Source organism: Nerophis ophidion, linkage group LG09, assembly GCF_033978795.1.
Source record: "Nerophis ophidion isolate RoL-2023_Sa linkage group LG09, RoL_Noph_v1.0, whole genome shotgun sequence".
In the NCBI taxonomy this organism is placed as follows: domain Eukaryota; kingdom Metazoa; phylum Chordata; class Actinopteri; order Syngnathiformes; family Syngnathidae; genus Nerophis; species Nerophis ophidion.
Window position 1 is genome coordinate 48,099,969 of NC_084619.1, and position 14,619 is coordinate 48,114,587.

General features: G+C 38.6%; 1 protein-coding gene across 4 annotated transcripts in view; it reads left to right on the forward strand.

The window, feature by feature from the left end:
- Positions 1-14,619, forward strand: part of exo1 (exonuclease 1) — a 45,252-nt gene that overhangs the window by 16,149 nt on the left and 14,484 nt on the right. For all 4 annotated transcript variants that reach the window (XM_061911100.1, XM_061911102.1, XM_061911099.1 and 1 more), the window contains 8 exons: positions 1,119-1,319; positions 1,405-1,524; positions 2,276-2,399; positions 4,832-4,969; positions 9,308-9,520; positions 12,861-13,048; positions 13,135-13,237; positions 13,306-13,513. In XM_061911100.1, the coding sequence (XP_061767084.1) occupies positions 1,159-1,319; positions 1,405-1,524; positions 2,276-2,399; positions 4,832-4,969; positions 9,308-9,520; positions 12,861-13,048; positions 13,135-13,237; positions 13,306-13,513 (1,255 nt within the window). In that variant the 5' untranslated portion in view covers positions 1,119-1,158. The remainder of the gene's footprint in view (positions 1-1,118; positions 1,320-1,404; positions 1,525-2,275; positions 2,400-4,831; positions 4,970-9,307; positions 9,521-12,860; positions 13,049-13,134; positions 13,238-13,305; positions 13,514-14,619) is intronic.

Below are 14,619 nucleotides of genomic sequence, written 5' to 3' on the forward strand. Positions count from 1 at the left end.
TTTAGGATGTTTTTGATAAATCTCACTTAACCCTTGGCATACCTTCACGTAGCGTACCATCTATATGAGAACTAATGCTCTACAACTCGTCAATGCGCACATAACACAACTAAAGTGACAACTCTAAATCATGTTGTGCGAGATTTGTGCAGAACAACGATAGTGGCTGCAAGACGTACTTACTCAACAGCCATACAGGTCACACTGAGGTTAGCTGTATAAACGACTTTAAAGCTATTACAAATATGCGCCACACTTTGAACCCACACCAAACAAGAATGACAAACACATTATGGGAGAACATCCGCACCCTAGCACAAGAGAACAAATACCCAGAACACCTTGCAGTCCAAACTCTCCCGGGCTACAATATACACAACCTCAGCCAACGCAAGTAGGGAGGGTGGGGGTGAGGGGGGTTGGTGGTAGCGTGGGTGTGTGTATTGTAGCCCGGAAGAGTCAGGGCTGCATGGGATTCTGGGTATTTGTTCTGTTGAGTTTATGTTGTATTACGGTGCGGATGTTCTCCTGAAATGTGTTTGTCATTCTTGTTTGGTGTGGGTTCACAGTCTGGCACATATTTGTAACAGTGTTAAAGTTTTTTTTACGGCCACCCTCAGTGTGACTTGTGTAGCTGTTGACCAAATATGTCTTGCAACATCACCCATCTGGACTGCTCAGCTAAATGTAAAAATCAAATAGGCTTGCACGCAGTCTGTACAGGATTCAGAGGCCGTTAATAACAGTGCCATTGTGACACCCCCTGAGTATTGTTGATTGGGTAATAATCGGCAGGGATTACCAGAGAATAGATACCCTGATGTTAAGGGGACTCCCGTGAAAACTGGGAACGTTGGGAAGTATGACGCTGTCAAGTTCCGTTCATAATAAACTTGTGGGCCGCACATACATCAAATTGTCATATCAAAGTGCTGGCCGCAAAATAACGTCTTGCGGGCCGCATGTTTGAGACCCCTGGCCTAAATCAAGCAAGGACCAGGGGACTCAAATACATATATTCCACACTGTAGCTATGTCATCTGTAAATTGTCAAGCATGGAAGTGTATTGTTGGAAAGCTGACTTCATAAATGTTTTTTTTTTTCCATCTGTGGTTAGTTTTACAGTTTCCAGTGTAGCTACAATACCTGTAGCCAAAATGGGCATCCAAGGACTGCTGCAGTTTATCAAAGATGCAGGAGAGCCTATCAATGTGAAGAAATACAAAGGCCAGACAGTGGCGGTGGACACTTATTGTTGGCTTCATAAAGGAGCATTTTCATGTGCTGAGAAGCTTGCTAAAGGGGAGCCGACTGTTCAGTAAGTGGCTCATATTTATAAGTGAAGGTTCATTAAATATGATACAGATAGCTGATTGTGTTATTTTTTTTGTGCCCATTTTTAGGTATGTATGGTACTGCATGAAATATGTGGACATGCTGTTGACCTTTGGTGTGAAACCAATCCTAGTATTCGATGGACGCAACCTACCTTCTAAACGAGAAGTGGAAAAGGCTCGCAGAGAGTGAGTTGGAACCCTGACTGTAAATAAACATTTTTTTAGACCGATAAAGATAACTTTCTGCTTCTCATTACCGATAGCAATAGTCTAAAACGTATTGTTATTGATTATTTTTAAATGTAGATAGAACTGTAATTTGTTCACACCTATTTTTTCCGCTGGATTTGGGGCACCTTCTTTAACAGCGTAGGCTTTCAAACCAGGCACAGCAATGCTGGTATTTCAGGCGACTGATAAAGTTTGATGTTTTTTAATGCAATATTTTTCCCCTCATAGTGGATTGTTTGCATAACATTTGGTGCAATGGGTACACAAAATGTCTTCCTCTGAAACAGAGAAGAAGTCCAACACAATTCACGCTATGTTTGTTTAAAGTGAGATCATGGGAAGTTTACAAAAATATAGATGTAATTTAATAAATGCTATTGCGATTGTAAATGTGATCATGTAGAAACAAATGACATGCTGTCTTGTAGCTAAGGTAAAAGGGGTTAAGATTATTTAGTTTGTTGACATAAACAAACATGTATGCTTTTTTTTAATATCAAATATATCCTTAAATTAGTTTTGTTGATCTGGCAACTTTTTAATGGACATTCCTGACTTTAATAGCACAATGCTGAGACACACACTGTGTAATATGACATTGCTATTGAAAGTATGCTTTGAAGTTGTATTTAGAAGTAATAACGTGCCCAGCTATTCATTTACTTCCTAGTGAAGTGTATTTGTGTATTATTTATGTGCACTGCAGGCGCCGAGAAGCTAACCTTCTAAAAGGCAGGCAGCTGTTGCGTGAAGGCAAGCTTTCTGAGGCCAGAGACTGTTTCACTCGCTGTGTTAACATCACTCCAGCCATGGCTCATAACCTGATTAAGGTGAGGTGACTCCTGTAAACCCACTTTCTGATGTTGCAATACAGCAAGGGCCTCATGTATTAAGTGTGCGTACGCCCTTTTTTAAGGCAAAGTTGAGATATATCAAGCGTGATGTACCATATTTTTCGGAGTATAAGTTACTCCGGAGTATAAATCGCACCTGCCGAAAATGCATAATAAAGAAGGAAAAAAACATACATACTGGAGTATAAGTCGCATTTTTTGGGGAAATTTATTTGATAAAACCCAACACCAAGAATAGACATTTGAAAGGCAATTTAAAATAAATAAAGAATAGTGAACAACAGGCTGAATAAGTGTACGTTATATGACGCATAAATAAACAAACTGAGAACGTGCCTGGTATGTTATCGTAAAAATTATGGTAAGAGTCATTCAAATAACTATAACATATAGAACATGATATACGTTTACCAAACAATCTGTCACTCCTCGCTAAATCCCATAAAATCTTATACGCCTAGTCTCTTACGTGAATGAGCTAAATAATATTATTTGATATTTTACGGTACTGTGTTAATAATTTCACACATAAGTTGCTTCTGAGTATAAGTCACACTCTTGGCCAAACTATGAAAAAAAAACTGCGACTTATAGTCAGAAAAATACAGTAAATGTGTGGTGCCTCATGCCAACTTTAAGGCTCACATACATAGGCACATTTTCACATGCTGTGGATGATTGGTGATACCCAAGGTGGTCGTTTGGGCTTTGCCAACATTTGATTTAAACATTTGATTTTTAAAAGTTAAAATTATTAGTACCCTGCCTACCGCCCAAATGCAGCTGAGATAGGCTCCAGCGACCCCAGAAGGGACACGTGGTAGAAAATGGATGGATGGATAGAATTTTGGTGGTACAAAAAATATGCATGTTTTCAAATTAATGAATAAATGTGTAATTAATCGTAATAACACTATCGATCAAAATTGCCGTAATTGTCCAACCCCACATTTGGTGCAAATATCACACAGAAGGTCTTCCTCTAAAACCGTAAAGAAGTCCCAGGCAATTGACGTTTTCAATGAGATCAGGGAAAGTTCACGACAGGCTGTTTACGGCACAGAGAAGGGAAAGGAGCATATCATTTACTCACCCTAACACAAAGAACTATTTCCTTATTTTTAAATCCCACATGATTGACAATATATTTTATTAGCAGTTGTCAAAATAATTTTTCACGTTAATTGTATTGGATTTATTGATGTAAAATTATAATCGGTTGGATATTTATTAGGGCTGCGAATCTTTGGGTGTCCTACAATTCGATTCAATATCGATTCTTGGGGTCGCGATTTGATTATATATCGATTTTTTTCGATTCAACTCGATTCTCGATTCAAAAACGATATTTTTCCTATTCAAACGATTCTGTATTCTTTCAATACATAGGATTTCAACAGGATCTACCCCAGTCTGCTGACATGCTAGAAGTAGATTTAAAAAAAAAAAAAAAGCTTTTATAATTGTAAAGGACAATGTTTTATCAACTTATTGCAATAATGTAAATTTGTTTTAACTATTAAACGAACCAAAAATATGACTTATTTTATCTTTGTGAAAACATTGGACACAGTGTGTTGTCAAGCTTATGAGATGCGATGCAAGTGTAAGCCACTGTGACACTATTGTTCTTTTTTTTTAATTTTTATAAATGTCTAATGATAATGTCAATGAGGGATTTTTAATCACTGCTGTGCTGAAATTCTAACTAATATTGATACTGTTGTTGATAATATTCATTTTTGTTTCACTACTTTTTGTTTGTTCTGTGTCGTGTTTGGGTCACCTCTCATTTGCTCTGTTTATTGCAGTTCTGAGTGTTGCTGGGTCAGGTTTGGTTTTGGAATTGGATTGCATTGTTATGGTATTGCTGTGTATTGTTTTGTTAAATTGATTAAAAAAAATATATATATAGATTTAAAAAAAAAATTGATTCTGAATCGCACAATGTAAGAATTGCGATTCGTATTCGAATCAATTTTTTTCCCACACCCCTAATATTAATAATGCACCTCTTCAGAAATACTTCCATGACATGTCAGCTCTTTGATCCAGGAGATAACTTGTTTTGACATACAGTGTATTTCAATAAAACTTACAATGGACAACACTGAAAGAAAAACGGGTTGCGAAGCACTCGGTTACGCAATTGCACACAATGTTTTGCAAGCTGATTTGCACTTCTTTACACACCTAGAAGCTGTTGTGTAACTTATAGCTTTCAGTTAGAAATAATGCCACTAACCATTGAATGACAGATTGTTGTATACACAAACACTTTCTACAATCGCACAAAGCCTTTTCTCTTCCTTTTGTGTAGTTCATTTAGGCTGGTTTCTATCGTCACATGATCAGTCCAACACTATGACATGGTGATCAATGGTATTGTCTGTGTTTTCTTGTTCCAGGCTGCACGGGAAAAGGGAGTAGACTGTGTGGTGGCTCCATATGAAGCTGACGCTCAGTTGGCCTACTTGACTAAATGTGGTTTGGCTCATGCAGTCATCACGGAAGACTCTGACCTCCTAGCATTTGGCTGCAAAAAGGTATCGAGCCCTTGAAGCGCCGTGATTTACTACATCAACATACTGATCCCTAAACAATAGAACCCTTGTGTCTTTACAAAGACAGGAAAGGTATTTTACCAGTCAAAGTTGACTGCTGTGTCTAATATGTTGACTATCATGTAGCAGAATGACGCAACAGTGTTGTTTTTCCACCGTCTTTGGGATTATGAGGGGCAGTCACCAACAATGTGCTAAAGTGGAACAGTCATGATTAGAGGTGGGGGGAAAAAATAGATTTTTCGATGCATCACATTTCGGACATGTAGGATTGTAAAATCAATTAGTAAATGTTTATAATCGATAATTGATTTATTGTAATTAAAGTAATTCAGCCTGCAGCAAGCCACTTTCAGGCCTCGAATTTTAACTTTTTAAGGTCAAGGCAAGTGTTGCCTTAAAGTAGGGCTCACTACTTATAATGAAATCCTTTTACCAATGTTTTTTTTTTCTAAACACACATTCACAATGTATAAATGTACATCAAGTAGAAAGCTGAATGTGCATATGAAAGTAACACAAGCATTCTAAACAAAGTAATATGGCAGAAACAAAATAATACTATAAATAATGCACCTGGGGATAGGTTGATTGGCAACACTAAATTGGCCCTAGTGTGTGAATGTGAGTGTGAATGTTGTCTGTCTATCTGTGTTGGCCCTGTGATGAGGTGGCGACTTGTCCAGGGTGTACCCCGCCTTCCGCCCGATTGTAGCTGAGATAGGCGCCAGCGCCCCCCGTGACCCCAAAAAGGGAATAAGCGGTAGAAAATGGATGGATAAATACAAATAATTGTGAAGAATTTGCAAGATGGCCCCTTATGGACATAAGACGTAACTGCACTTTTTCCATATAGATACTGCCATCCATCTATCCATTATCTACCGCTTGTCCCTTTTGGGGTCGCGGGGGGTGCTGGAGCCTATCTCAGCTGCATTTGTGTGGAAGGCGGTTTACACCCTGGACAAGTCGCCACCTCATCGCAGGGCCAACACAGATAGACAGACAAATATTGTTAATATATGAGGTCAAGACTTATACCTAGGACTGCACGATTATGGACAAAATAATAAAGATTATTTTTTTATCAATATTAAATAATAATGATAAATGGGTTGTACTTGTATAGCGCTTTTCTACCTTCAAGGTACTCAAAGCGCTTTGACATTACTTCCACATTTACCCATTCACACACACATTCACACACTGATGGAGGGAGCTGCCATGCAAGGCGCCAACCAGCACCCATCAGTAGCAAGGGTGAAGTGTCTTGCTCAGGACACAACGGACGTGACTAGGTTGGTACTAGGTGGGATTTGAACCAGGGACCCTCGGGTTGCGCACGGCCACTCTCCCACTCCGCCACGCCGTCCCTAAAAATATCTAATGAAAATGCTGTACATTCTAGATCTATATATTTAAAGACAAATATTTGTGTTTTTGTTCATTTATAGTATCAGCATGTCAAGATGTTTTATTACATGATGCAATAATCTCTAGTTTTACATTTTCATAGAGAGATATTTTTTAAGGTATGTGCACACATGTACTGATGTGTGTACATGATCATGCTGTATCAGGACAGATCTATTGAGAGAGATATCGGTCGTATAGGAATTTTACACCATAAAACATTTACGAAATGCAATATCACATGAATGGTTCTTAAAGTAATTACTTTATGAAATTAAAAAAACAAGTAATGTAAGAAAACATGGTGTTTAATTATTGATATCAATATAAAAGACAAAGCAGTCTGGCTAATGAAGATAAAGTCAAATAAACAAGCTTTGTTCTTCAACAACAGTTTGGCCAACAAAAATAAAGAGTGATACCTCACATCTAACACACGATCTTGGTGCCTCACGACAACTCAAGTCAATGTGTTGACAAAACATTTTAGCTAGTATTGATGTTATTGGAACACTAACAAAGTTAGCAGTTAAATGAAAGGACGAGTAAACATCCCAGTAAATAAACTAGAAACTTTATAAACAAGTTGTGACAATGTTCCCTACACATCGCCTACTGCATGGTAACTTTCAGTTCCAGCAGCTGGCGGAAGGACGCCAACTGCACGTTCAAATTGAAACTGCAACATCAAATATTGTTCTCCTCCTTGCGCTCTTAATCGCACACCGAGACTCCACAGAAGTAGAGCGACTGAAACGAAGAGATTGGCCCCGTTAGCTCGGAGGGAACATTTTCAAAACAAAGTCCATTGTAGTCTCCGCCATGTTTCCCGAGCCGAACGACTCAAGTGCGCATACACAGACTCTGCGGCGCTTCAATTTTTAGGAACTAAGCAGTTACCGAAAATGCATTACTGAATGACGGCTTTTCGGTGAATAAACTTTCAAACGGTGTTACTAACCGTCTGAAATTTTACCGTTGTCTATCATTATACCGTTCATCGTTACATAGCAACTCCATTAACAAGTAAAAAGTCAAGGGCGGTCACGGCATGTTGTTAGAATAGAATATATTTTTATTGTCATTTTACAACTAAATTGCAAGCAAAATTATTTAGTGCAAATCCATAATAACACATAAAAAAATAAGAACAATGCCGTAAATGTTGGTACATTTTTATGGCATAACTGCAAATCACAAGGGCGGTCGCAGCAAGTGCCGCTGTTAAATTCGAGCCCTGCACTTCACCGAGCGATCCGACCCAATCCATTATTATTGGGCACTTATGGTACAGTTTTGCACACATTTCCATTAATTTGATAAATGTAATGGGAATTAGTTTAACTGTATATCTCACTACAAATGTACTGTTTTTTACATTTGCAAGTGATAAACAATAATTTAAACATGCTATACAGATGGGCGAACATTTTACTCTAGTTTTATCAAATTTGGATGGATTTAATTTAGTTGCAAATGGTGATGAAAAGGTTCAAATTCCTTTTCGCTCATGTGTGACATTTTATTTTTAGGTACATTTGCGATTTAATTTATTGCACTGTGCAGCCCTGTCTAAATGACATGGACTACTTTCTTGCTCTTATGAAGGTTTTTTTCTCTTTGTAAATATGAAAAGTTTGGTTTTGTCCTATTGGGTAATACCATTGTGGTGGCTTGTTGTACGAGTTTAATTGGTTCCGCTTCTATGACGGAGTTCGTAAACCAAAATACTCATGATTAAAATCTATGCTCCCCATTTAAAGGCGGTACAATAAAATTCCTCTGTTCAGGGACCCTTAATGACTCCACAATTTTTACATGTACCGGTAGTATGCTTTTTAAAAATACAAATAAATAAATGATACAAACAAATGTATTACAAACTACATCAGTTTTATGAAGTAATGTAACAATAATGTATAGCATTTATTTGTCCATATCAGATATCAGCAAAAAGTAAGCAACTATTGGATTATAGCTCCACACTACAAACTAATAGAACTGTGTACTGTTCCTGCTGCTATCATATTGGATCAATATCTGTTTCGTCCAATATTCAAGCCTCCAGAATCCGTAGTAAAAAAGTTGTAGTGGGACATCCAAAACATTTACATTTGAGAGTGGATTTTACGCTTTTTCCTTCGAGCTGCTTCTCCGTCAAACACACCATCAGCTTCTTCTCCTTATTTTTATGGATAATTTTCCTCAATTTAGATCTTATTTCAACATCCTCGACTGACTTTATTATATCCTTTTAATGGACTCATTCTGCTTCACTATAGTGCAGATTGTAAAGTGCTTTACCAAGTTGGCTAAACGTAAACCTTCATCACGTTTTTTCTCATGATTTCTTTAATTGAATTAATTTTATCCATACCTCGGTTGGTAGAGCGGCCGTGCCAGCAACTTGAGGGTTGCAGGTTCGATTCCCACTTCCGCCATCCTAGTCACTGCCCTTGTGTCCTTGGGCAAGACACTTTACCCACCTGCTCCCAGTGCCACCCACACTGGTTTAAATGTAACTTAGATATTGGGTGTCACTATGTAAAGCGCTTTGAGTCACTAGAGAAAAGTGCTATATAAATATAATTCACTTCACTTCACTTCTGTCCTTCACACTCTCACCTTTTTTACATCCGTGCTTGGAGTTATATCTTGCTAGCTATTTGCTGATGCGAGAGAGTGAAACACCAACGGAATGTTGGGTGGATATTACAAGGTTTTACTGTGACTTTCACTATGCCGAGTTGCGGTAAGGGAGTATCTGAAGCTGGGTTGTAGCTCAAATTTGTTTGACTGTATCTTTCGTAAGGTGGAACACTGACTCGTAGACCGAGGCACACTGTGTAGGAATGTGTCTAACTTGCTAGACTTCGTCTTCATTTTACACCTTTCCAAAAACCGCAGGTGATTCTGAAAATGGACAAACAAGGGAATGGTCTGGAGATAGACCAAAGTAATCTCGGCCGATGTCGCGCTCTGGGGAACGTCTTCACTGAGGAGAAGTTTCGCTACATGTGCATCCTCTCCGGTTGTGACTATCTGGCCTCACTGCATGGAATTGGCCTGGGCAAGGCTTGCAAACTGCTACGGATTGCGAGTGACCCAAATATTCTCAAGGTAAGTTTTGAAGACTGGCCTCCATCCAAATGTTTGCGTCCCTGTTCTAGTGCTTGTCTTCCATCCCAGCGGGCGCAGAACATAGATTCAGAGCATTTTCACACTTGGCCAATTGTACTGTGCTTAACACCTAACGCACGGAACAATTGACTCATGTCAGCACAGTTAATCACACGATTGGAAGAAGTGGTTTGGGGCCTGTCACGATTCCATACAAATGTGTAGTATAATCATACAACGACTGTAATACGATCCCTCACAGCAGATAATTCCTTGATAACAAGCACAATTCATGACACAATTAAGATACAAGATGATCCCCCTCACTTGCAACCACATTTGTGTTTCAATTATTTAATGCGCTCCTCTTACAATAAATTATTTAACAGAAAGACTCTAAATAAGGTTAAAAATAGTCAACATATTGATGGATCGTAGTAATTACGCAGAATACAACACAGAGCTGCCTCACGCTTTGAGCTTGAGTCAAGCAATTCTCTTGCCACACTTGACATTTCTCACAGACATTCCCCCATTCACTACTCCAGGCCTAATCAACTGGCAGCCCGCCAAAGCTTTTAATTTGACATCGCCCAAGTATGCTTGATGAAACCATTAAAACTAGGGTTCATCATGTACGGGCGACGTGCCAATACCTGATAAACCCTAAGTCGTGGATGTGGCAAGAGAAAGCAAAAGCGAGGCATATGTGTCACAGTGAAGCAGCAGTGGGGTGAGTAGTAGATGACTACTCATTCAACCCTGGAAAATACATTTAAAAAAAATGCAAACATCAGACTTTTATCAACGACTGGACAACAAAATATGAATGTTGTCCCCCGAGCAAATGCTCAAGCCATTGTTTTCTGGCGGACTTTTTAAGAGACAGACATACTGATCCAGACAAACCGCAACAATGCTAGAAATCCCAGCGTGTAAGCTTCATCACAAAACTTGGTCAAACATTTGTATGGAGACATAATTTGTGCATAAAGATATTTAGTTTGTTTTATTTTTAAATTGCTGACTCTGTGATCTCTTTTGTATTTGTGGTCATATTGTTTTTTTGTCTCAGAGTATTAATCATCCATCCATCCAAGCTGGAACCTATCAATCCTCGTTTAATAATGTAGTGCTAAATTTGACCAGGTGACAATGCTAATAGTGATAAGTCACATACAATGTTTGGGGCGTGAATGTTGTGTAATTTCTATGTGTAAACATTTGTTTATTGTGAGTAAACTGCACACTAATCTTTCTATTTCGTTATTTGTAAAATACTCTACGGACATTATTCATGTAAAATACACAATGAACGTTGTAATTTTATGTTTATATTTGCAGTCTTACAAATATAAATCAAGGGAGAAGTGAAAAGAATTTAAAAAAATGAAAGGAAAATAATTAAAAAGAAGAAACATCAATCAACAATTTTTATTTTATTGAAAGTGCAGTGGGAAAGCCGATGTGTTTATTTTGTAATACGGTAAACGCAGTCTCAAAGAAATGTGATATGTGGAAGCACTCACAATTCGATGTCCATCCCCTGAGCCCTTGCACTCTTGAAACGGCGGCCCTCTTCATTATGTAGTTGAATAGCCTTGCAATACTCTTTGTATATTTTTTCATGATAAAGAACTTTGGTCCTTGTGAGTTGCAATAGTTCAAATCACCCTGGTTGGTACACGAGATAATCAATCCCAAACCAATCTATCAATTCTGTATGCCTTAGTCTAACCCAGGGGTCGGGAACCTTTTTGGCCGAGAGAGCAATACAGGCCAAATATTTTCAAAAGTATTTCCGTGAGAGCCATATAATATTTTATTCAAGACTGAATACAACTAAATCAGTGCATTTTTAAGTAAGACCAACATTTTTAGTGTATAATAGGTCTCTTATTCTTTTTAAAAACATTGTTATTCTGAAGCTAACCAACAATAAATAAAATACTTCTTACCATTAATGCGAATTCTTGAACAGGTGCGGTAGAAACCGGATGGATGGATTAAAATGCATGAGAATGTTTTATATTTTGAACGTTATTTTTGACAGTGATTACCAGCGGAATTATTCGTTACTTACCGTGTTAAGCAAAGTCAGCTAAGATTTATCTGAGAGCCAGGTGCAGTCATCAAAAGAGCCACATCTGGCTCTAGAGCCATAGGTTCCCTACCCCTGGTCTAACCAACCAAGGAAGGCACCACACAATATAAATTAAGTAGTAGAAACTTCCCGGAGGGTCTTTCCTGTGTTTTGGCCAGCTGGTCTTGAGGCGAAAACGCTGTCATTGATATGATCCGTGAGCGTATCAACTTACGTTTAAATCTTTTGGCAGTAAGGCATACTCTGACTTGGGACTGCATCGAGGCGGAGGGGTTAGTGGCGGGATATATGAGGAACACATGCAAACGAATAGGACTACAGGAGAGAGGGAAGAAGGGGAAGAAGAAATAATGGAAGATCGAATTGCTAGTAAAAGGGCAAATAATTTGAGGAAGGGAAAGAGGGGGAAAAGATTATGATGGAGAAGCACAAGATTATATTGAAATTTGAATCAAACATAGACATAAATGAGATTAGCTTGAGAACACTCGCTAAAGGTTTAAGAAAAATATTGGAGAAGTGGAAATGGCAAAAATGCTAAGGGACTGAAAGTCTATTGATAAAACACAAAAATGGATACAAAGAACAAAGCAATGAAATTGCAAAAGTTGTGTAATAAAATGGTAAAATAAAAAATAAAAGGGAGACTAGAGTAGTGGTGACAGGAATATCAACAGGAGATAACCTTGTAGAAGATTTGAGATGAGAAGATTTAAGATTTTAATTGGGGTAAACTAAAGTCATGAATTTTACAAAAAGAAAGGTTTAAAACAAGCTCCAAATTAAACTGCATGGTGACAATACACATGTTTAAATATGTAGGAAAAGGATTGAGAGTTCAGAGTTAAAGGAGTAACCAATTTTAGACCTAGCCATCAATCCACCGTGCCTACATTCAAACCAATCACGGATCAAGTGTGCTGGCAGGACAAGGAACAACGTAAAGATGCTGCAAAACACAGATACGAAATAGGAATAATTGACAAAAGAATAGCACCAGCAATGGAAGTGATCCACGCTGTCATGTGGGATCATGACGCATAGGTGGGTTTCAAATTAAATCAATTTGGACCAAAAATGTTTGAGTTTGCAGGGGTACGGATGCTGAAAAACGAAAAGATACTCTATTTCAGCCAGGTGTCGCTCATAGTTTATATACATTAAAGTACATAGTGTAAGCAAACTTGTTTGTGTACAAGATCATGACTTAATTTCCTGGTTTGTTTGTGCTGTCAGGTGATCAGGAAGATGAACCAGTACCTAAAGATGAACCTAGTAATCCCAGAAGAGTACATTGAAGGGTTCGTCAGGGCCAATCAAACCTTCCTTTACCAGCTGGTGTTTGATCCTGTCAACAGGAAGCTTGTCCCCCTCAACTCGTACCCAGAAGACATCAACCCAGCCACCCTCAGCTATGCCGGAGTGTATCCTGCTCTTCTAAAAACACAACAAGCACACATTGGTCATTCCTCATTTCCTCTTTCACTTACCTTAACTTAATTGGATGTAGTCATTTAGGAGACAACACAGCCTTGCAGATGGCTTTAGGGAACCTTGACATCAACACACAGGAGAAAATAGATGACTTCGACCCAGACATACCTATGGCACAGGTAATTATTTTAAAGAAAAGCACTATTTCATCAAAGTATGAATCCAAGTATGTACTGTATGTGTGCAGTCCGCAAAACAACGCAGTCACAGCTGGAATGAGAACAGGGTTTCCACCCAGCTCAGTATCTGGAGTAGAAAGATGAAGGGTGTCCCAGCACCGCAGCCTGCAACTGCCCTTGACAGGCCTCCGTCCACCAGGGGGAAGGAGAGGATCATCAGCCTGGCTGGTGTCGGGCTTCCCTTGAAGAATGTACAAGCGAAGAGACCACGACTGGGTGAGATGGCCTCACTGAGCTGAAATCCATTACACTGCTAAGATTTCATGACTGTCAACATGTGTTTGCATACTTCCCATTGTCTTTTTTTCTTGCTGTAATGGAGGGAACACTCTGTCCAGTTTAATGTACAATCTAAGCGACCCCGAAAGGGACAAACGGTAGGAAATGGATGTATGGAAGCTACATTTGATAACTTAAATAAAAAAACAAGAAAATATGTGAAAACAAGAAAACATAGAAATGTATCAAACGCTTTAGCACACTTAAAAACATTGCGACTATTCATTTGGCAGAGAAACTGAAACATGCAGTGGTCTGTTTATCGCTGTCAGAAGGGCTGTTTGCAAATTGCTCATTAAAAATTTTTCCCAACCAAAAAATATAACACCGGCAAGCTTATGTAACTATTAGTGATTTAAAAGAACCTAAATATATACAAACCCCGTTTCCATATGAGTTGGGAAATTGTGTTAGATGTAAATATAAACGGAATACAATGATTTGAAAATCATTTTCAACCCATATTTAGTTGAATATGCTACGAAGACAACATATTTGATGTTCAAACTGATAAACGTTTTTGTTTTTGCAAATAATCATTAACTTTAGAATTTCATCCCAGCAACACGCGACAAAGAAGTTGGGAAAGGTGGCAATAAATACTGATAAAGTTTAGGAATGCTCATCAAAAACTTATTTGGAACATCCCACAGGTGTGCAGGCTAATTGGGAACAGGTGGGTGCCCACATTGGGTATAAAAACAGCTTCCCAAAAAATGCTCAGTCTTTCACAAGAAAGGATGGAGGGTGAAGTACACCCCTTTGTCCACAACTGTGTGAGCAAATAGTCAAACAGTTTAAGAACAACGTTTCTCAAAGTGCAATTGCAAGAAATTTAGGGATCTCAACATCTACGGTCCATAATATCATCAATAGGTTCAGAGAATCTGGAGAAATCACTCCACGTAAGCGGCATGGCCTGAAACCAACATTGAATGACCGCAACCTTCGATCCCTCAGACGGCACTGTATCAAACACCGACATCAATCTCGAAAGGATATCACCACATGGGCTCAGCAACACTTCAGAAAACAACTGTCAC